Raw genomic sequence first — 23,358 nt, 5'->3', positions numbered from 1 at the left:
ATTATAAAAGTTAAAATTTAGGTTTCACTATACAAAAAAATATTAAAAAAACAATTAAGAATAACAAATATGGTGTGTTTTTATTATATAATTTACAATATTTTATTATATAATTTGGTATCTTATATTGTAGTAAAGAATATCTTAATTTAAAAAAATGTTTAAATTTAGCATATCTTATGTTATAAGTATTATACATAATGTTAAATAATTTTTATAATATCTGTTAAGTATAATTACATAAAAATTAGTATTTTTCACCTATATGTATGTATTATTTTTATATATTATTTGATATTATTTATTTATATATATTTTATTTTATATTTATATTATATGTTATTTATTTGTTATAAAATTTGATTAAATAAGTTCCAATATTAATTTATATCTATTATGATAACTCTTGACTTGGTTAATATAAAATAAATTAAATTTATTTATATTTATAATATATTTCATTATACGAATATACTAAACAAGTTATATAAGTACTAAAATTTGCATTAAACGATTATAACTAAATTTTCTTATACTTTTGAGTAGAATAACAAATTGTATTATTAAAATTGTTTCTTATTACAAAATTGGTTGAAATTTTCTTACCTATAAACTATAAAAACAGCATTAAGAAATTGACAGTTTACTTATTAATCTGGTATTTTATTTTAACGCATTTTCCCCTACTTGATACTATAGCTTCCGGTATTCTGTACATTAAGTTTTATAAAATATTTATTGTTATTACATAAATTTTAATATTTAAAGCAAATGATTAATATTTTTTATATAAAATTAAAGTAAACCTAAATAGTAAAGATAACAATATTTGTAAAATAATAAAATTGGAAGTAAAATGGAACTATTTTCTGGTATAATACGACGCCATGATATTTGTTTCACAGATCCTCTTCGAAACTTATAACGGGTAGAACGTACTTATTGTTGAGTTTGGTCATTGGTATACGTTTTTATAGAAGAAAATCATCGTAATCTGCAATCTAAAATAATACATATCTTTATGAAAATGTAAGTTAAATGATATTTCTATTAATATTACGCAAAAATACAAATTTTCTGTAAATTTTGTATTGACGTTTGCTGTCTACGATACACTGCTTTACTCCATATTGTTCTGATATTGACGAAATTTTTACAGTCATAGTGCATAAAAGATTTCTATCCTTATTTATAGCAAATAATATATTCAAAGTGATTTTTAATATTAGCATTTTTTTTTATATACATGTGAAATATATTTATTTTATAATTATAATTATGTGAATTAATTGCACGTGTTAATATATATTATTGAAATTGAATTTTTAAAATATTTTAAATAATATTAAATATATTTGTATTATAAATAATGATATGATAGATTAGAAAATAAAGTATTTTTTCTGTAGTAATTTAGTTCCTTCCATCCAATTAAATCATTACATATATATAAATCATTTATCATATTGCAGTTTAGTTGGTATTTAAAAGATATTTTATATTAAAGGGCATACCGTGACCGTGAACGTAGTGACAGAAGAGGAGGAGGAGCACGTGGAGGAGGTCGTTTTAATAGCCGTGATGGAAGTAGTAGTGGTGGAAGATTTGGCAGTAATTCTAATAGAGATAGTAATTTTGGAAACAATAATTTTAAAAACCGACAGCCTGGGGAACGACTCAGGAAACCAAGATGGGATATGAGCACATTGCAGCCATTTAGAAAAGATTTCTATCAGCCTCATCCTAATGTTACAACTCGAAATTCACATGTAGTTGAAGGTTATCGCTCAGATAAAGAAATTACTGTGAAGGGAACAAATGTGCCAGGACCAAATATATATTTTGAAGAAGGTGGATTTCCAGATTATGTTTTAAATGAAATTCATAGACAAGGTTTTGGAGAACCAACTGCAATTCAAGCGCAAGGTTGGCCTATTGCTTTATCTGGCCGTGACATGGTTGGAATTGCACAGACTGGATCTGGAAAAACATTAGCATATATTTTACCAGCAATTGTACACATAAATCATCAACCACGATTAAACAGAAATGATGGACCTATAGCTCTAATTCTAGCACCAACAAGAGAACTTGCACAGCAAATTCAACAAGTTGCATCAGATTTTGGTGTTTCATCACAAGTAAGAAATACATGTATTTTTGGTGGAGCTCCGAAAGGTCCTCAAGCTCGTGATCTTGAACGGGGGGTTGAAATTTGTATAGCAACACCTGGACGTCTCATTGACTTTTTAGAACGTGGTACAACAAATTTGCGTAGATGCACATATTTAGTACTTGATGAGGCTGACAGAATGCTTGACATGGGCTTTGAGCCACAAATTAGAAAAATTGTAGAACAAATTCGACCTGACCGACAGACTCTTATGTGGTCAGCAACATGGCCAAAGGAAGTTCGCAATCTTGCAGAAGAATTTTTAACTGACTACATACAAATTAACATTGGTTCTTTACAATTAGCTGCTAACCATAATATCCTTCAAATTGTCGATGTATGTGAAGAATATGAAAAAGAGGGTAAACTTATGAAACTTTTAGAAGAAATATCAAATGAACCAGAAAATAAAACAATCATTTTTGTTGAAACTAAGAGGAAAGTAGATGATATAACACGTGCAATTAATAGGTATGGGTGGCAAGCAATTGGCATTCATGGGGATAAAAGTCAGCAAGAAAGAGATTATGTATTAAATCGTAAGTGTTAAAAATTCTCCTTATAAATAATATATAAACATATTTTGTTCAATACTAGAGAATTTATTTTAGAGTTCCGGAATAGCCGATCTGCCATTCTAGTAGCTACAGATGTTGCAGCAAGAGGATTAGGTAAGAATCTGTTTACACATGAGTGGGTATGATGTAAGGGTCAGGCTGCGATGGTTATTTCACATTTGTGAGAGTTGTATAATTGTGATGTGGCAACGGATAACGGCATGTGCCAGACTGATTGACATTAGTCCTTTCTTGGTGTGAATGGAAATTGTTTCAAAAATTCAAAGGTTTCAGAACACTCAGTAATTGATAACATGATCAGTAATTCAAGTATTTTTATTTATTATTTTGTTTAGGATATTTTAATTGATTTCCATTAACTCATTATTTAGGAAATTCAATGATGTATTATAAAATCATATAAAGAAAAAGTTAATGCTATTATTCTCATCTTTTCAGCGCAATAATATTAAAAAAGTATTTTGTAATTTTAATTTTATCATAAATCAGGTGGATTTTGACATACTTTTTATCTATAATAATAATAATAATAATACAGTATAGTAAAATATTTATTTGATGAAATGTTATGTTTTACTGAATGAATTTATTATTATTAATTTTAAACATTAGTCCTTAATAAGGTTGTCTACTATAGTATTATATTATTAGTATTAATATTAGGATCAAAAGCAAGTCAAAATATTTCAGCTGTAAAATTAGAAGATTAGGTAAGCAGGTAAGGCGATAGAAGGTTCATGTCTTTAAATTTTGCTCTGATTGAAAAAAGTCTTGTCAGTCTGGTATTAACGTGCTGTTCTATGTGTTTTCAGAGGCACATGCGACGGAGTTTTATCAATGATAAGAACTCTGGAGAGCTTGCTTTGGAATATATAATTGAATGGGGCGTGACTGCTGGTCTATCCCCGTGCAACAAGCTAACCTAACGCTGTGCCTCGGCTCACCGTGCCACTTGAAAAAACACACTCTCACTCTGTACCTGCGACGGTCCAAAGTATGGAAGTCATAGAGTTAGGGAATCTAGCATACAAGGACTACCGAACAGGATAGATGTTTTACCACTTATGTTCTTAGATTAGAAGGATAGGAAATAGCATTACTTTGTTTTGCAATGTTTGTGAAATTACATTCTTCACTAAATTAAATTAATGTATATTTCTATAACATATATCTGATTTATAATTTATTAAAAATATGCATTAGTATATATAATTATATTTATAAAATCTTGTAAAAAAAAGTTTGTGAACTTCCAACATTGCAAAATAAATGTGATGTTACTCATACAATGGAATGCATGTGGGGTTGATCGGAGAATGCACATGGTGCTCATCCAATGTTCCAACCTCACGGAAGCAATACGCAAGGACCAAATTTTGAAAGACCAGCACAGATCCATACTTTGGTGCGGGAGAGAAGGGTGTGGAGTTACTAAGAGTAAATATACAGCTCGCTAACGCATAAAGTGAGAATTCCATGAGAACCATCTGAGCTCTGATTCCTCTACATTTCCAAAAATGTATTTACGTTTCCAGCTTTTGACAACCACAGGTAAATAATATAAAAATTTGCTCTTTGTGGTCAACTCATTTGTGTATTTCATGTGAAAATTATAAATGGAATTAAGACTTTAAGTTATTAGTGATAAATACATATTTTTAATTTTTCGATAAATAAGTTCTATTTAATTCCATTTATATTGCACATATTGTCTATTAATGCTTTAATTAATTCGCTTTGTAAGATAATTGAACCACAAAGACATAAGTAATCTTCATTTTCGATGATTATAATTTTTATTGTTATATAGATGTGGAAGATGTTAAGTTTGTGATAAATTTGGATTACCCGTCCAATTCAGAAGACTATGTACACCGGATCGGACGTACAGGACGTTCACAGCGTACAGGAACTGCGTACGCATTTTTCACTCCTGGTAATGCACACAAGGCTAGTGACTTAATTCAAGTTTTAGAAGAAGCAAAGCAAGTTGTAAATCCCAAATTATATGAATTGTCGAGGAATCCAGGCATTTATAAAAGTAGGCTTTTATTCTTATTTATTTTAATTAATTTATTTTTGTATTTAACGCTACTACGTTTTGCGTTATATTATTGTTTTAGGAGGTCGTTATGGGGGTCGTAGCGGAGGAGGTAATGGGCGTGGTTCTGGAGGTCGTGGTGGTGGTTCTCGAGGTTCACGAGGCGGCCGTGATGGAGATAGAGGTGGCAGATTTGATCGTTCTAATGGCGGTGGAGACCGGGGAAATAAATGGAATGGCAATAATAGCAGTATGACTTCAAACAAAAGTTGTAAGGACTTTATTTACTTCCTTTTATTTTACTTTCTTTGTATATACTGTTAAATAATCTGTTTGTTTAGGTGGTATGGGAGGAGGTAGTTACAATAGTAAAGCATTTTCTCAAAACAATTATGGCGGAGGCTCTGGTGGTGGCTCCAGCGGCTATAGTCAAAATGGTGGATATGGAGGAAGTGGGGGAGATGGTGGTAGTGGTAGTAATTATAGACAACAAAATGGTTATTAATTTCAAAATGAATAATTCTAAGCAAAAGTTTTATGTAATATAGTTAAAAAAAAAAAAAAAAAAAAAGAAACAGACAAAAAGATGTTCTATCGGAACAGAACTTTTTTTTTTATTTACGTGCTGCTCACTAAATATAAATTAGAGTAAAATGCACGTGAATTATTATTGATTAAAACAGCATGATTGAATGTATTAGCAGGTTTAGGTTATAACAATTCAAGGACATTCATGAGCATTCTGCTTTATAATAAGAAGAAAAAGGAATGTACATGTAAATGTAATAGTAGATAAAATATTACTGGTGACTACTTTAAGTCGTGATTCCTGCAAATACGACCGTATTCTTGTATTGTAATTTAATGTTTAATTCTTTTAAATGATCTTTATGTACATTAAAGAAAAATACAATATGACATTTAACAGAAAGTAATAAAATAATATTTCATAAAATGAATAAGTTTTAATAAACAAAAATGAAAAATATTGATTTTAAAGCAGTATACCTAATCTACAATGACCGTGAAAGTTATGTAGTTAACAGAAATACGATTCTTTTAGAAGTGCTGGCACAAGTCGTAAATGCACGAATCATTTGTATTATTTCATACGTACAGTGCATTGTACTGCATTATGTTTAAGGGAATATAAAACCCTGTGCATTATAGTATTATAAATTTAATAAAAATAATAGAAGTATAAAATCTGAATAATTCGATACAAAATTTTATTATTATAGTTTACTTTCCTTTTTTGGAAAGTAAATTACATACATTACATTTTTTATTGAATTAAGAAATCATATTGTTTTGGGACATTATTATAATCACCTTACCTTGTTCTACACATAAATTTTGTTAGAAAAGTAATAAACTAAAGCTTCTATCTACTAAAAGAACATTTCTATTATGTAATTATTTAGAATCTTCATTGTTTAACACTATCGTTCATAAAATATTTTACGATAATATATGTCGTTATAAGTAATCAGTGTTATGCTTCACTGAAATTCACATGGAAAAATCTTTTATTCATTGGCTGAGGCATTTATCAAAAGTCATCTGGTCATATCAAAGTTTGTTGATTCATTCCAACATAATATTCTGTACAGTTACATTTTTGCGATATTACTAGAGTTATGACTGCCAATTATGTGTGCCTGTCTGATTACTTTTGCGATAGTAAAATTCATGTACAATTATTAGTTATTCTTTATAGTTTTTAGCGTATAATGTATTAATATGTATATTTTAATGTTCGATGATGTTGCGTGAAAATATTTTTTGATGTTAGCTGAATAAATTGATGGATTATTAAGTCAAAATTCTAGAGACAAAGTATTAATGTCTTATCAATACACTGAATTTTGTAGATTTGAAATTGTCGTAATATTTTTATATTGTACAATGTTATCTAATAAATAATGAAGTATTCCATTTTTATTGTATTAATTTATATTATCTTATGCTATTGATCTGTTTTTAATATAATTCAGGTTTATTTAACACTATACCCATCACGGTCGGTGAAATAATCGGTCGCAGTTGATAAAACAGGCTATTTATAAATTTTAGAAGAATCCGAATAAAAAAAGAGATAAATATTGAAAACTTAATATTAGTTAAAAAGTCATGAAAATAAGTGACAAAAGTAATAATGATGAACATAGAATTTTTAATGGCAGGTTTGAAAACAATCATTGAGCTATGGTAATTTTAATGTTAATTACGACATTCAAGTTTTAGAAGTGGAGAATTACATACATCTATTTCAAAATATATAATTTATAAAATTTATATCTGATGAATGAAAGTAAATTTTTTTATGAAATTAAAGGAAGTACTTAAATGTTTGTAACATACAATAATCCATAATAGTAACTAAGATTGTAAATTACTTTGTATATTTAATACATGAACATCATTCGAATATTATATTTCCAATATTATAAACCATTTTTTTCTTTTTTTTTTTTTAATTCTTCTAACCGATTTTAATTACTGAATCTTTCCTGTTAAATATTAAAAAATTACAAAGTATATACAAGTGTGGACGAAGAAAGTGGGGATGTAGTTAATGAAAAGTGTATGACGTGTGATTTGACGACACGCGCAGTACACTCCAAGATTTGACGTAGAGCGTTTCGTCGTATTGGCATTTATTTATTGAATAAAAAAGACTTTTTCATTATGACAGAAAAACGTAAAGAAGTAAGAGTATGGTGTGATGGATGGTAAGTTTCTATTAAAAAAATCCTATCTTTTAATTATTTTAAACTTTATGTTTATTGTTCTAAATTGGAGTATGACTATGATTTTTTGATAATAGACTACCGATTATTAAAGTTCTGATATGGGTGACATAATCATACGTATACGTGTAATGTAGATTATGGTTGTAATTCTGAATAGTTCATGTATGTGATAGTACAATGTAATATTTGCTTCTTTCATTTTTTTCTTTTTTTACGCGTGGAACAATTCGGTAAATTTTTTCTATGTTAAACAATTAATGATGCGAACTTCACTATCAAACAAATACATTTAAACTTCCCACCAGCCCAATTCGTTGTAAATATACAGGTATTTTTTTTAACACAGTTATGACATGGTACATTTTGGCCACGCGAATTCTTTACGTCAAGCAAAAGCATTGGGTGATTATTTAGTTGTAGGTGTACATACAGATGAAGAAATTACTAAACATAAAGGGCCACCAGTATTTATGGAAAAAGAAAGGTATGATTTTTTTACAATAAACAATCAAATCATTTTGAATTTTAAATAATATTCTGTACAGTTACATTTTTGCGATATTACTAGAGTTATGACTGCCAATTATGTGTGCCTGTCTGATTACTTTTGCGATAGTAAAATTCATGTACAATTATTAGTTATTCTTTATAGTTTTTAGCGTATAATGTATTAATATGTATATTTTAATGTTCGATGATGTTGCGTGAAAATATTTTTTGATGTTAGCTGAATAAATTGATGGATTATTAAGTCAAAATTCTAGAGACAAAGTATTAATGTCTTATCAATACACTGAATTTTGTAGATTTGAAATTGTCGTAATATTTTTATATTGTACAATGTTATCTAATAAATAATGAAGTATTCCATTTTTATTGTATTAATTTATATTATCTTATGCTATTGATCTGTTTTTAATATAATTCAGGTTTATTTAACACTATACCCATCACGGTCGGTGAAATAATCGGTCGCAGTTGATAAAACAGGCTATTTATAAATTTTAGAAGAATCCGAATAAAAAAAGAGATAAATATTGAAAACTTAATATTAGTTAAAAAGTCATGAAAATAAGTGACAAAAGTAATAATGATGAACATAGAATTTTTAATGGCAGGTTTGAAAACAATCATTGAGCTATGGTAATTTTAATGTTAATTACGACATTCAAGTTTTAGAAGTGGAGAATTACATACATCTATTTCAAAATATATAATTTATAAAATTTATATCTGATGAATGAAAGTAAATTTTTTTATGAAATTAAAGGAAGTACTTAAATGTTTGTAACATACAATAATCCATAATAGTAACTAAGATTGTAAATTACTTTGTATATTTAATACATGAACATCATTCGAATATTATATTTCCAATATTATAAACCATTTTTTTCTTTTTTTTTTTTTAATTCTTCTAACCGATTTTAATTACTGAATCTTTCCTGTTAAATATTAAAAAATTACAAAGTATATACAAGTGTGGACGAAGAAAGTGGGGATGTAGTTAATGAAAAGTGTATGACGTGTGATTTGACGACACGCGCAGTACACTCCAAGATTTGACGTAGAGCGTTTCGTCGTATTGGCATTTATTTATTGAATAAAAAAGACTTTTTCATTATGACAGAAAAACGTAAAGAAGTAAGAGTATGGTGTGATGGATGGTAAGTTTCTATTAAAAAAATCCTATCTTTTAATTATTTTAAACTTTATGTTTATTGTTCTAAATTGGAGTATGACTATGATTTTTTGATAATAGACTACCGATTATTAAAGTTCTGATATGGGTGACATAATCATACGTATACGTGTAATGTAGATTATGGTTGTAATTCTGAATAGTTCATGTATGTGATAGTACAATGTAATATTTGCTTCTTTCATTTTTTTCTTTTTTTACGCGTGGAACAATTCGGTAAATTTTTTCTATGTTAAACAATTAATGATGCGAACTTCACTATCAAACAAATACATTTAAACTTCCCACCAGCCCAATTCGTTGTAAATATACAGGTATTTTTTTTAACACAGTTATGACATGGTACATTTTGGCCACGCGAATTCTTTACGTCAAGCAAAAGCATTGGGTGATTATTTAGTTGTAGGTGTACATACAGATGAAGAAATTACTAAACATAAAGGGCCACCAGTATTTATGGAAAAAGAAAGGTATGATTTTTTTACAATAAACAATCAAATCATTTTGAATTTTAAATAATGTTATAATAATATTATGGTAGCACATATATGTTATTATAATATTTTTATTAATTATGTACAAATAGTAATATTATAATAATACTATTATAGTATTACATATATTATAATATTATAATATTTTTTATTAATTATGCATAAATAAGAATGAAAAATAATGAATCTTTTATTAAGTAATGTTGACATAATAATATATTATAATATATATTGTATAATCTATTTGTGTCAGATATAAAATGGTTCGTGGTATTAAGTGGGTAGATGAAGTAGTTGAAGGAGCTCCTTATGTTACGACTATAGAAACATTAGACAAATACAATTGTGATTTTTGTGTTCATGGTGATGATATCACTATGACAGCAAATGGTATAGACACGTATCATTTGGTTAAAGCAGCAGGTCGTTACAGGTATATATAAGATAATAAAATAATATAAGAAATTTTCAATAATAATAATTCAAATTAAACATAATATATCAAAATATAATTATTACAGAGAAGTTCAAAGAACAGCTGGAATATCAACAACTGATTTAGTAGGACGTATGCTTTTAATGACAAGACAACATTTTAAACAAGGAGATAGTGAATATAGTGTCGATAGAGAACCTAGTAAAAGTATGGGTCAAGATAGAACAGCTCGAAGTCCATGGACAGGCTGTTCACAATTTTTACCTACTACACAAAAAATTATTCAATTTAGTGATGGCAAAAGTCCACAACCTAAAGACAAAATAGTTTATGTAGCAGGAGCATTTGATCTTTTTCATGTTGGTCATTTAGACTTTTTAGAGGTTGCAAAGAAAGAAGGTGATTATCTTATAGTTGGACTTCATACAGATCCAGTAGTTAATCGGTATAAACGTGGTAATCATCCAATTATGAATCTTCATGAAAGAGTACTTAGTGTACTGGCATGCAAGGTAAGATATAAATTAATAATTTAAATGGCTGATGAAATATTAGTTGATATGTTATATTAAAAGTTTACTATTTGGTTTATATATAGTATGTTAATGAAGTAGTAATTGGGGCACCATATGAAGTTACTCAAAATCTTATGGAACATTTTGACGTATCTGTTGTTTGTCATGGTCAAACCCCTGTTATGCCTTGTGAAGATGATTCAGATCCATATGCTGAACCTAAAAGACAAAATAAATTTAAATTGTTGGATAGTGGCAATGACATGACAACAGAAAAAATTGTTGAACGCATAATTCTTCACAGGTATGTTATTTTGTATGCTTTATCAATTACTCAAGATACTTCATTAATTACATACTATGAAGATTGTTTTTACATTCTAAATTAAAGTTATATATAATGGTGTCTTTGAAATTATCTTCAGCAATCCTTAGAATTAAATTTATAACAGCTCTTCTGGTTTTATTTACCTAAAATATACAAAAATTGTGTCCAAGTGTTCTATGTCATATGTTTCTATCTTATTACACTTAATGAAAGAAAAAGATACTATAAAAATAAAAACTAGTCTTCATCCTTTAAAATTGACTACATTTCGTTATAAATTGTACCAAATTTTCAAGGCAATAACATATAATGTAAATTTGATATCAGTACATTATTACTTTAAAATGAAGATTTAAAATAAATTAAAACTAAAATTTTGAAATTAATCATTTAGAAGAGTTTAGAAGAATTAAAAACAAGTAATAATTAATTTGTTAGAAATATTTATATTTTATATGTTATGATATGTTATATTTGAGTTAAATATAATATAATTATAAGATGGTTTCTAATGATCTCTGAATAAAGGAGTGTTGAATCTTTAACACGTTCCCTGCCAGACCGTTTTTTGAAGACTTTCCGTTCAGGCCGCATGAGATGTATGCGCCCCACGCTTTACAGTTGTATTGTTTTGTTTCTGGCGTATGCCTTACAATGATTAAAATAGTGCAAAAATCATAATTATCAAGGAAAGGGTGTATAGTTTAAGATGCATAACACAACAAACCAATAATTTGTTAATCCTTAAGAAGGACGGCTAGGCGCGTCTTCCAAGTATTATTGCCGTCGCAACATCCGCTTATAAGGAGTAATTGTTGTAAAATTTGGAAAAGGTCTGAGGAAGAGAAGGAGGGAAAAATTGCAAACATTTTTAAATGCAAAATATCCTAATCTGTAACACTGAAATAGAATATACGTACCGTATTTTCTTCATTTATTGTACTTTAGAAACACACTGAACTATAAATAAATCTCAGCTTCAATGAAGCAGTAATTGTTGTATCAACGACACGCGAATAAATGACTGATCGAAACACGAAAAGTGCAGTTAAAACAAGTTGCGGTAAAAAAAATTGACCATCACGCCGCGTGTATGGCGCGCATACGCCTCACGTGGCAGGGAACGTGTTAAAAATAATATGATTAATTTTAATAAGTACTTGACATTATTATATTTTATCAAGTTAAAAATCATCCTATTTCATATTTATTTTATTGGAATATAGATACGATTAATGTGATTTAAGATTATTATTAATTTATAGTTGCATAAAAATATACTGTATGCAGCATTTTGTTTTTCTACATCAAATGATAATTTGATTTATGTACGACTACATATGATAATTGTGAATTTGAACAAATATTAGCCAATTGAATCTTGTCATCTTGCATTTTATAATTTCTTATTCAATTTATAATGAATATAATTTTTTTTTACTTCATAATCTTTTGTCATTCATCTATTCATGCTTTTATAACGGGATATGCAATTTTATGCTAATAAAATACTTCATGAATATATGTTGTATTTATACTTGTTCATAGCTGTATGCTTTTTATAATGAAATCTATACTTCACATAGTTTAACATAGCCAAAGTAATAAACAACATTTGCATATCCCAAATTTTAAAGACAGATTTATCAAGTTCTTTATGTAGTGCTTAATTACAGATTAGAATTTGAAGATAGAAACTTAAAGAAAGAAAAGAAAGAATTAGCAGCTTATGAAGAAAACAGAAAGGGCTAAATAATTTACTCTGTATACCCAGAGTGTGTGATATTTATATTTTATGGAATATTTTTGTAAATATATCACACATATGTAATTATTAAATTATATGGTTAAATATTCATAATTATGCTAAATATTTAAAATATTAGATACAATTATTCAACGACATAAACAAATACAACGATAGAAGCACATAAAAAGTTGTGAATATATGTAAATTTTAATATTTTTAATTAGGAAAGTTTATAAGAACTGCTTTTATGTTACTATATTTAATTATGTATACATCTGGTATTATGATACCATCAATAAGATTTTAGCTATTATATTAATATTATGTATAACTATAATACAAATATAAAAAAAGAAACTAAATATCAAAATGCTTTGACATTATGCAAAAATTGTGTTTTCATCAAGTTAGTATTTTTTTTAATTTATGTATTTTATGGTATATACAAAAGTTTTAATATTATATTAAAATTATAATTTGTTTTTTAACAATACGTATTATTTTATTACCAAATGTAATTTTCTTTGAGTTATAAATTGAACAAGTAAATTTTATATTTCTTAGTTAATTATCATTTCATTAAATTTAATATATAGTAACTTATAATATATTTTTTTGTACAATTTATAAGTAGTATATAAATTTATAAATACAAATTGTGTGTTCCAACATAAATCTTATTAACTTTTAAATGGTTTATTTAAGAAGTATTGTGAATATTTTTAATTGTAATTTCTAGATTAAGTATTTTTAATTACAATTTGTAATACAACTATAATTATAATACTTCTTCATAATTGTCTAAGAGAAATAATAATTACATTTTTTATAGCACAGAATTACAATAGATTATAAAAGATAATAAATCATTTTCAATTTTAGAGCAATATAAAAGATTGTAATTAATTTAAATAGATATTTTATCATATTATTTGTTATATTAAATATTGTAATTTTGTACAATTATTCGATCTAATTTAATTATATTATTTAATAATATTTAATTATACAATATTTGTAAAGATTTATTATGCATATAAGAGATAATATTTGCAATCAATTATATTATATGTATGTATTGATTAAATTTTATACATATATATTTAATTAATACGAATAGACAAGTAAATTGTTAATTATATTATATTATATTATATAAGATTATATATAAATATAACATTCAAAATTCATTCATTACACAAAATCCATTCTATATCTTTATCTTTGATGTGCATTGAAATATGTTTGAACCTAAAATTTGTATGCTTTATATGATTAACATTGCTTAATAAATTATATCTTCATATGTACATGCTTATCTACCTCGTTCTATATATACAAGTGTTCTCAGTATCTGAATCAACATTATTCTCGTTAACGGTACGTAATTGAAAAAATGAGAGAGGAAAAGTAATATATTTTATTGCCGACATGATAGCGTATTCCAATTTTTTATATTTATAATATTTTTTATAAAACAAAGATGACCTTCAATTTTTTAATTGGAATGCTGTATCATTTTTTATGTCATGCACATGTAAACATAGACTAAAACGGAATCATGTACTTATAAACATAATAGTTCTCAAGGTGATATAAGGCTATACATGAAAAAAGGAAATTTAACATTTCGTAATATTGTATTTACTAGTAGGATGTGGCATATTAGGCATCCATAAATATGTAATAACGCTTTATTTCCCCAAAAATAACTATTGTATGTAATTAAATTAATACACTAAATATTTTATTGTGTTAATTTATCTACTTGAAATATGTACTTCGAATCTTTAAATGACAAAGTTTTGTTTATGCACAATAAATAATATTCTACAATGCATGCGTGCGCGCGTGTATATGTATATGATGTGTGTCGAGTTAAACTTATATAATCACCTAAAAAGCTTGATATATAATGCAACGAGCACAAATAAACTTTTTCTATAATTAATAAATTAATACAATCAATTCAAAATTACCTACTAGAACAGATTACATATACATTGTTTCAAGTTACATAATAGTACCACACGTTTGATAAATTTGTATCGAGACAGCAAATATATTTATATTGAAATTAGCAACTTATAAATATTTAATGCGAAGGATAAGGGATAAGAAATGTAGTAAAATAAATTTTTCTTGCGATTTGTTAATATAAAATATGTAAAGTGATTGATTAATTAGTAAAAGTAGTAACGAAAAATTTATCATTTCCTAAAATTTATAAATTATATTTATCTACTTATATTATAAGTAATAATTACAAATATACGTTTATCATATCTGTGTTGTTCTTTTAGTAATTTCTTAAAGTTTACCGACATTAAAAAGAATACTACGTTTTTAATATAATTTAGTCATTTCTGTATGACGTATTCTTTGTATCCGTATCATGATCATGAGTCATCTTTGTAATATGATTTCTCATTTTATTCCATAAAAACTGCTGCTTCATTTTAATTGAGCATAATAAAATATAACTTTTCTATTAAATCATATATCAATCGGTTCCTCGATCAATTTATTTTGCAGTATGACGATAAGCTGTAGAGGTGTGTTGCTAGATAATACATGATAAAAGCTGATAAAACAAAAAGCACTCCTAACTTGATTGCAAAGAACTGTTTTCAACTCCAGCAGCCACCTGTTTATATAAGCCTTGAAACCATAAAATTAATAATTAATATAGTTTATAGAAAAAATATGAAACTTGACATCAGGTATTATCATCATGTATTTAATATTTTTCTTAAAGTTCGTGTAGGATCGTTGAGGAAAATTTTATTTAAAGTTTCTTTAATAAATCTTTTCCTTTTCCTACCATATTTTTACAGTTCAAAAGGATCAAAACAAAAATCTTGTAAATAGATATTTATATTTGCTTTATTTTATTTAATATTTCGCAAGTATTTTTTGAGATACTAAAATTCTAATATAATTCTTTATTTTTTTTTATCAAAATTTAAAGTAATTAATACAATTTTTAATAATCCCGTGATTGATATGCAAGAATCCATAAGAGATATTTATCATAATTACGTCCATTAAGTGAATGTACATTAGCACCAACAATATAGGATGCGTAGCTATAATACTGTTGAATTGAGGTAGGCAAACAGTGACTGCATATTAACATCATGTTCGCGTTCTTTCGCTTTGACACTTTTGCTAAACAATTTTTTCTTCGTGAATATCTGCAGAATTGATACTATTCAGCAAATTCGTGCTAAATAAACAACATTTCATTAAAGTGAAAAAATAATCCATAAATATTACATATCAACACGTTTTTGAACTTCAATGGTTATTTACAATAATTTAGAGTTAGAAAATATTATTTATAAGTATAAATATTAATATATTCAGAAATTTCTCTTTTATTTTGTTAAGATTAAAACATTCTAACATTTTTAGTTTTTATGTAATATTTCATTTTCGCTATAAATCGAAAATTTTTTAAAATATTAAGGGTAAGAGATAACTTTGGAGGGTTTGCAGACTGGTACCGCACCAAATGCTTACCAGTTAAAAATTACCTCTCTTTCTTTCATTGGATCTAACTAGGATCTGCAAACTTTCTTATATTTCTAATTAATTTTTCATTTAATTATATTTTTATATATTTTCTAATCATAAATATATTATACTGTTGAAAATACGATTGGTTAGTGCTATTATAATAAAAAAATTTCATAATTTAATAATAAATTTATATTTTAATAGTATCAATGAACAAAATATGCAATGATCTTATGAATCTTAAAACATTCATTTATTTGGTAAGAGTAATATATTTATTATAGTTTAACAAACATTTGTAAACAGGGTTTCTTGTACGTCTATATTACAGACCACATTTAGAAAAATATTTTATATAGAACAAAATTTATCTTTTATACTAACTTAAAATCAAATTAACCTAAGTTATATGGTTCATTCTAAACATGGTCATAATTTCATATACACTTGCTGGAATAAGTTTTTTGTTGCTTCAAGTACAAATTAAAGTTCATTGTTCAAAAGTTTTTTATCAAATAAGAATTCTCCTAATGCTCCATGCATTCCCATCATTTTATCCAAAGTTGAAATTTTTCCAGCAAGATCACGCTGTCCTTTATATTGTTCAGTTAGAAATTCTCCAGTGAGATAGTCTACCAACTGAAATTAAATAATTTAGTAAAATAAAATAAATTTAAAAACTATGTCACTACATAGATTTTTTGTTGTAATATAACTTACATGATAGTCATTAAATGTGAGAGGGTCTGGCTTTTCACATTTTTTGTTAATATCGTGAATATTACGTGTAACATTAACTTCCAAGGCAAGAGCAGTTTTAAGGGCATCAAGACCACTATTCCAGTTCTCACGCAATGGTTTCTGAAAGCAATATTTGTATATTTTTAATTTCACAATTAAATTTTAAACTGTACACTGTAAATAAAAATAAAATTATATTTGCAATCAAAAATTTTAACATACCAAAGGGAATTTCAAAAGTTTGCTAACATCATTTGTTAATTGACCACGCATTAATAGATATTCAATAATTTTTATTGCATGTTCTCTTTCTTCATTGGCAGCATCAAAGGCGAACTTACTAAATCCAGGACGATTAATTGTATCACGAGCAAAATGAGCACCCTAAAATAGAATACAATATGCAAGTTCAACATTCCTAACAAAATCATTAAATAATAAAAAAATATAACTACCATTGCAAGATAAGTCATAGCAGCTTCAATTTCAGTTTTCACTTGAGATTCCAAAATTTTAATACATGGTTCAACCATGTCCCACCATGACTTTGGTATATCTGTAGACTTAAGTGTACCTACACATATAAGTTAAAAATACAATAATGTATAATTTATCAAACATATATAAATAAAACCAATACAGTAAACAATAATGAAAAATATAAATAAATTGATGCAAATTTGTCTGTTAAATATGTTCAAATACTATTGTGATATTTCATAATATTATAGTTACATCAAATTGAAATCACAAATAAATAAAACAATTATCACAATTTATCAATTCTAATATCTTTTATTCAAGATAAGATTATATTCCCATATCTTTTATAATTACAAAAACAAATAGTTACTTATCAATTACCTTAATTGCCATTATCATTTAATTAATTAATTTTATATATTATCATTAATTTTTTTTTATGAACATGTATGTGTACATGTACATGTATATATTTGTGATACACATAATTCTTAAGCAGTTTTATATAATTTTATATAAATAGTTTTATTATATTTCAATACATTAATATATATGATATGACAGTAATGAAACAAAGAGGCAAAAGAAATTGATATCAACAGATGAATAATATGAAGAAATAAATACCAAATGTTTTTGTTTGAAACAAAAACCTGTTTTGTGGCTATGAGAAAGGAAGTCAGTGATATAGAGTAATTTGATTAAATTATCTGAGTTCTCAGAACAATGTACAATATATTCACATTAGAGTTGGACTTTAGAACATGCAGTAATCAATACATTTATATTATCATATAAAACTTATCAAATGTTATCATTATATAAATAAGATCCTCAATAATGATCATATAATTAATACTATAGTATCATGAAAATCCACTAACCTATTTTGAAATTCTGAATAAACTAAATATTTTTCAACTATAAAAACAGATATTCTCAAAAAAAAAAAGTTACAAATGAATAAACACATACAATATAATATTAAGTATATAAAATTTAACTTCATATAAATTTTAAAATTTTATAAAGAATCATGAATCATGGTGATTAATCAAATAATATAAAAGAAATGTATTTTTTATTGTATCATTTTATTAACGCTTTCTTTATCATGATATGATTTTGTTTAGTAACCACACATAATGGTAATATTAATTATGAATCTTCAATAATGAGGTTATATTACAATTTTATCTTCGTTCATATGCATAATATGATTATTTTGAATTAGGTCAATAAAGTATTAAAGATATGAGACACAAAAATTCTATAGATAAGAATGATGCTAAAGTATCTAAAATATTTATTGCAAAGCATACAAATATACTGCAAAAGTACATATAGTAAGATAAATATTATGAGTAAAGAAATGAAGAAATAACATCATAGAAATTGCATCATAAATTTAATTATTTATACAATATTTAAAACAATAAATTTCTGATAATATCTATAAATACTAATGTGCAATAGTACTATGTCAATTATGAAATCAAATTATGACTAATAAGTTTGAGCTATTTGAAATGACAAAGAAGATAATGTGCAAACTCATGCTTTTTCACAATAACAAAAAGTATAAGCATATGTTTGTTAAGTGTTACATTTATTTTTATGAAAAATATATAATATAATCTTTTTCCACAATTGCACAAATAGTTACATGAAAGTTAATATATTAATATACTGAAGCAATATGGAACTAATTAATAATATTTACAATTGAGTTATCATTTACTGTTAAGGTCATCTAACCTTTGGTATTCTATTTGAAATACGAAATTTTATATTTAATGGAACGCAAATTAACGTAAAATGATATACATATAACACAGTTAATTAAAAGAATTAATTCCTTACGAAAGAGGCAAATGTTAAATTGTTCCATTATAAGACAAATAAATTATACTTATGCTTTTTTGTATATTATCAGTTATAGAATGAAATGTATTAGTATTAATAAATATACCATACCTGTATAACTGACATTTTTCAAGAAATACAAAGTAGTTTGATCGAGAACAACATTGGTCTTAAAAATAAAAAGGATAGTAGGTAATGGAATTTGTTGGGAAATACTATATTAACCTCAATCGATATTTTCATAAAAAAATGTCAAAAAATGATCCAAATTAAATACTATAAAATAAATTATTAACTTACATTTTTTAAGACCACCGCCTAGCGATCCACTGATGCAAAGGAAAGTGGCAAGGAAAACGTAAAGCAGCTTCATCGTTAATTGCTTTCAGAGACTATAATTTAAAAAGAATCACGACAGTATTTGCAATTTTGCGTTTCGAAAGCAACCTTTATACGCACTGGTATAGAAGGCTGCCTTTAGTGAAGCTAGATAAGAGAACGTGCGTGAACTAAACACGATGAACAACCATCGATCTTTTAATAATTGACCAACAAATTGCGTACCATTCGTACTTTAATCGACGGGGAGTAACTGGAATTTTCTATTCTCTTTCTATCACGCATGCGCTCCACCTATCAGCTGACTATGACTCCCTGAAAACTTCCAACGAACGTGGTTATTCGATGTTCATTGTTGGAAGAACGTCGAAGCGAGAGTATTCACGTTGCTTCCTTTTGAACGAGAACTTCGTTTAAGTAGGTATGTGATATACATAATTTAAATTTCCTTTATTTCATTATAGTTATGTATATTTAGTACAAAAATAATATCTGAAATTAATACAATTACAAAATATATATCTTTGTTTTTACGTTATTTCTTTCATTTGATACGCGAGATATTGCGCATTTCATTGCAGTGACGAAGATGCCACTATGTGGTATGTAATATCTACAGACAATATAAATTTTTTTTTTATATATACGTGTGACGTATTCAGATTACAAGCGAATCTACATTCTTTATTTCGCATTCTAAGTTATGTTGTATCAATATTAAGTTCTACTCGTAATTAAATTGTCGTATATTTCATTATCGGTTTTCGATTACTAATATAGTATATTTCTATAAATGTGAATTTAGTTGCATGTACTATTTAATATTTAATTATTACTTACATGTATTTAATAGTATATAATATTTTTCACTAAGAAATAAATTTTAACAATGTGAAATAATCTGAAATAGTTAATTTCTTATACATATTATTTAAATAATACAAATGAACATTATTTGTAATTATACAACTATCTATTACTTATATTCTATTTTATTTGTTATTTAAAATTACAGAAAACATGTTGTTCTTTGGAATATTATCTATTCTTTTAGCAGTTACATCTGCTAATTTCTGTTATACTGATGTGGAAAAAGCTTGTAGCCAAATACCTGAACAAGGTGAAATAGAAATAGATAATTCTTTAAAGACTGATGTTTATATTAAAATTTATTTATACTTATAGATTGCCATTTATATTTTTAGATGGAGAAATAATGCAAAATTGTAATGCAGTATATGGTTCAATCAATAACTTTACAGTCGATCTTCAGTCATATGCAAATGGTAATATTGAATCCAGTTTTGAGTTTTTATTATTGTCTAGTTATTTTGGGAATTATGAAAATCAACGTGAAGGATTTAAAAAATTATATCGTAAATATTCTGATAAAATGTGGGAGGATGCAGTTAACATAATCAAATATATTACCAAACGAGGTGGCAGAATGAACTTTAATCAGTTACCACACTATAAGAAATCTGTATGGACATTTTTATATTTTATAACTTATATTGATAATATAAAAATATGACAAGGAATTAAACATTACATTTATATTTTTTTCAGGCAAAAGATGATTTGGTAATAGATTTGAATGAACTTAAGAGTTTGGCTAAAGCACTTGATACTCAGAAACAGCTTGCACATGAAGCTATGCGTATACATTCTCAAACACAACTTCATAATGACAAACATGATGCTGCTATTGCACATTATATCGAAGAAGAATTCTTAGAAGCACAAGCTGATCGTGTTCGAGACTTAGCAGGCTATACAAATGATTTAAAGAATTTGTTAAATGAACGTGATCCATCTGTATCTATATTTTTATTTGATGAATATCTTAAAAAAAGTTTGTAACTTGTTCACAACTAAAATTGAAAAAATATTATAATTTCATACCTATTATTATTTAAAAAATATTCTGTATGAATAAATTTTGTCCAAAACAAGATATATTCCTTTTTCAGTTATGCAGAATTTTACATTTAGAATTAATAAATATATATATATAATGTTGTTTTTTAACATATTTCATCCAATAAAGTGTATACTTCATTAATTGTTTCTTTTAATTTGTATATTAAGAAATAAATATAAATTAATATTAAATATTATTACCTAATAGTGTTAAAGAGAATTTTATTTAAAAGAATTTTTTAAGGAGAGTCATGATTAAAAAGTTATGTTAAAAGACCAGAAAAAAATATTTTATTAAATAGGTGAAAATTAAAAAGAAAATATAGTTTCAACATTAATTGATTTAATATATTTGAAAGATAATTGTCTTCAATTTTAAGAGTAGATTGATCTCATGTTAAGAAAATTCTATAGGGTGATTCGCTTACTAATGACCTCAAAGATATATACTTACATAGTACTGTGTAAACAGTGATCCTTAGCATTTGAAACTTTACAGCTCACATATATAAGCCTACAAATGTAGTTATACGCATTCGTCAGGTTGTCACATAAGGACGCGGGACACCTGCTGCAATGTTTAAGCGGTGGTACTGCCTTTGAGTCCACTAGTGAGGAAATCATCTTTATATTTGATCTGTTGTAAATGGGTATTTATAATAATAAATGAATGAATAAATAAATTATAGCATATGATACTTTATTTTCCAGTTTTATTCAATTAATTGCATATAATATATAATTATATTTAATACAGATTTGTATATATTTTTGATATGTGTATAGTATTTGAATAATTTATTATCTCAATTGTATATGTGATTTTAAAAGGCAAACTTAATACTATTGCTAACATTACATCATTGTTTAGAAAATAAAGAAATATTAACTAAATGTTGTTTTAAGTATAATAGATATTCGTAAACAAAAAAAAATCGAATTACATAAAGTTATTTTTAAAATTAAAATTAAAAAGTTTTTTAATCGGAATAAATTTATAATGCAATCATTATAATGTAAAATTATTATGAAGAAGAAGATAAGAAATGTATTTAATACACTATATAAAATTATATAAAAAAATGCCATTATTACTTGTTTCAAACAAGTAATTTATAGTAATATTAATTAAATATAAAAATTTGTAATAATAGGAACAATGATAAAAGATTCTATGGTATATAAAATATGTACTTACACGTGAAAATAAAACGTAAAAAAATGAAAAATAGTTCTTATATAACATTAACTAAAAAGTGCATGTATCTAATAGTGTTTAGTGTTATTTTTTTAGTATTCTATTATTATTCTACCATTACATATAGAATACGTAACATTATGATACATTACCTAACAATGAGCATATTTAAATCTAGTTTCATATAGCCAAAAGTTTATGATTTTATATGAAAGGCAATACATATGTGCTTTTATCAATTAACAATCAGCCTTTTATCATTTAATCTTTCCATATGCTATATAGTTAAATTAAAATTATATATCTTTGAAATAATAAATAAATAGCATTAACGTGGAAGTAGCTCTCTAATTAAAAGAATTAGGAGCATATTGTGCATATTAGTTTAAACTAAATCGTATCATTGTTTAAGAGTTCATTGATTGTATTTACTTTTTTGTTTCAATAAAAGAGATGTGGTATAATTTAAAAAAACATCTTAAACTGTTATTTTTTTATATAAAAAATTTAAAA

General features: G+C 25.8%; 4 protein-coding genes across 7 annotated transcripts; 3 read left to right on the top strand and 1 right to left on the bottom strand.

The window, feature by feature from the left end:
- The first annotated feature begins 914 nt into the window (after nucleotides 1-914).
- LOC108549089 (ATP-dependent RNA helicase dbp2) lies at nucleotides 915-5,367 on the top strand. Its single transcript, XM_017902329.1, has 6 exons — nucleotides 915-1,029; nucleotides 1,508-2,712; nucleotides 2,785-2,844; nucleotides 4,562-4,792; nucleotides 4,875-5,063; nucleotides 5,134-5,367. The coding sequence occupies exons 1-6, from the start codon at nucleotides 1,022-1,024 to the stop codon at nucleotides 5,295-5,297; spliced, it is 1,857 nt and encodes a 618-aa protein (XP_017757818.1). The 5' UTR covers nucleotides 915-1,021; the 3' UTR covers nucleotides 5,298-5,367.
- Nucleotides 5,368-7,419: 2,052 nt separating this feature from the next.
- On the top strand, nucleotides 7,420-12,852 carry Pect (phosphoethanolamine cytidylyltransferase). Of its 3 annotated transcripts, none has more exons than XM_017902335.1 (6): nucleotides 7,420-7,527; nucleotides 7,895-8,032; nucleotides 9,998-10,177; nucleotides 10,266-10,692; nucleotides 10,779-10,999; nucleotides 12,700-12,852. In XM_017902335.1, the coding sequence occupies exons 1-6, from the start codon at nucleotides 7,484-7,486 to the stop codon at nucleotides 12,773-12,775; spliced, it is 1,086 nt and encodes a 361-aa protein (XP_017757824.1). In that variant the 5' UTR covers nucleotides 7,420-7,483; the 3' UTR covers nucleotides 12,776-12,852. The 3 variants fall into 3 exon arrangements, with proteins under 3 accessions (XP_017757824.1, XP_017757823.1, XP_017757825.1); XM_017902334.1 differs by lacking the exons at nucleotides 7,420-7,527; nucleotides 7,895-8,032 and adding exons at nucleotides 9,108-9,215; nucleotides 9,583-9,720; XM_017902336.1 differs by lacking the exons at nucleotides 7,420-7,527; nucleotides 7,895-8,032 and adding exons at nucleotides 9,108-9,215; nucleotides 9,583-9,720 and having other exon boundaries at nucleotides 12,687-12,747.
- A 3,674-nt stretch (nucleotides 12,853-16,526) lies between these two features.
- Fer1HCH (ferritin 1 heavy chain) lies at nucleotides 16,527-19,930 on the bottom strand. The gene is made up of 5 exons (XM_017902355.1): nucleotides 19,686-19,930; nucleotides 17,492-17,610; nucleotides 17,259-17,420; nucleotides 17,016-17,156; nucleotides 16,527-16,934 (listed from the first exon to the last, which is right to left on the bottom strand). The coding sequence occupies exons 1-5, from the start codon at nucleotides 19,756-19,758 to the stop codon at nucleotides 16,779-16,781; spliced, it is 651 nt and encodes a 216-aa protein (XP_017757844.1). The 5' UTR covers nucleotides 19,759-19,930; the 3' UTR covers nucleotides 16,527-16,778.
- A 135-nt stretch (nucleotides 19,931-20,065) lies between these two features.
- Fer2LCH (ferritin 2 light chain) lies at nucleotides 20,066-21,679 on the top strand. 2 transcript variants are annotated; one of them, XM_017902353.1, is made up of 5 exons: nucleotides 20,082-20,145; nucleotides 20,306-20,326; nucleotides 20,740-20,844; nucleotides 20,930-21,207; nucleotides 21,294-21,679. In XM_017902353.1, the coding sequence occupies exons 2-5, from the start codon at nucleotides 20,314-20,316 to the stop codon at nucleotides 21,585-21,587; spliced, it is 690 nt and encodes a 229-aa protein (XP_017757842.1). In that variant the 5' UTR covers nucleotides 20,082-20,145; nucleotides 20,306-20,313; the 3' UTR covers nucleotides 21,588-21,679. The 2 variants fall into 2 exon arrangements, with proteins under 2 accessions (XP_017757843.1, XP_017757842.1); XM_017902354.1 differs by lacking the exon at nucleotides 20,306-20,326 and having other exon boundaries at nucleotides 20,066-20,145.
- The last annotated feature ends 1,679 nt before the right edge of the window (nucleotides 21,680-23,358 follow it).

The sequence above is a fragment of the Eufriesea mexicana genome, unplaced genomic scaffold, assembly GCF_001483705.2.
Source record: "Eufriesea mexicana isolate 0111107269 unplaced genomic scaffold, ASM148370v2 scaffold1830, whole genome shotgun sequence".
NCBI classification, from domain to species: domain Eukaryota; kingdom Metazoa; phylum Arthropoda; class Insecta; order Hymenoptera; family Apidae; genus Eufriesea; species Eufriesea mexicana.
The sequence above is the reverse complement of the archived record's forward strand: the minus strand, read 5'-3'. Positions and strand labels throughout refer to the sequence as shown.

Bases quoted from the DNA above. Each gene is read 5' to 3' on its own strand.
- Pect (XM_017902335.1), top strand. From the start codon at position 7,484: ATGACAGAAAAACGTAAAGAAGTAAGAGTATGGTGTGATGGATG. The intron at 10,178-10,265 runs GTATATATAAGA...TAATTATTACAG, and splicing joins AAAGCAGCAGGTCGTTACAG to AGAAGTTCAAAGAACAGCTG. The intron at 11,000-12,699 runs GTATGTTATTTT...GCTTAATTACAG, and splicing joins GAACGCATAATTCTTCACAG to ATTAGAATTTGAAGATAGAA.
- Fer1HCH (XM_017902355.1), bottom strand. From the start codon at position 19,758: ATGAAGCTGCTTTACGTTTTCCTTGCCACTTTCCTTTGCATCAGTGGA. The intron at 17,611-19,685 runs GTAAGTTAATAA...TTATATGTGTAG, and splicing joins AGGCGGTGGTCTTAAAAAAT to GTACACTTAAGTCTACAGAT. The intron at 17,421-17,491 runs GTAGTTATATTT...ATTCTATTTTAG, and splicing joins CTATGACTTATCTTGCAATG to GGTGCTCATTTTGCTCGTGA.
- Fer2LCH (XM_017902353.1), top strand. The intron at 20,845-20,929 runs GTGAAATAGAAA...TTATATTTTTAG, and splicing joins TAGCCAAATACCTGAACAAG to ATGGAGAAATAATGCAAAAT. The intron at 21,208-21,293 runs GTATGGACATTT...TATTTTTTTCAG, and splicing joins TACCACACTATAAGAAATCT to GCAAAAGATGATTTGGTAAT.
- LOC108549089 (XM_017902329.1), top strand. The intron at 4,793-4,874 runs GTAGGCTTTTAT...TTATTGTTTTAG, and splicing joins GAATCCAGGCATTTATAAAA to GAGGTCGTTATGGGGGTCGT. The intron at 5,064-5,133 runs GTAAGGACTTTA...CTGTTTGTTTAG, and splicing joins TATGACTTCAAACAAAAGTT to GTGGTATGGGAGGAGGTAGT.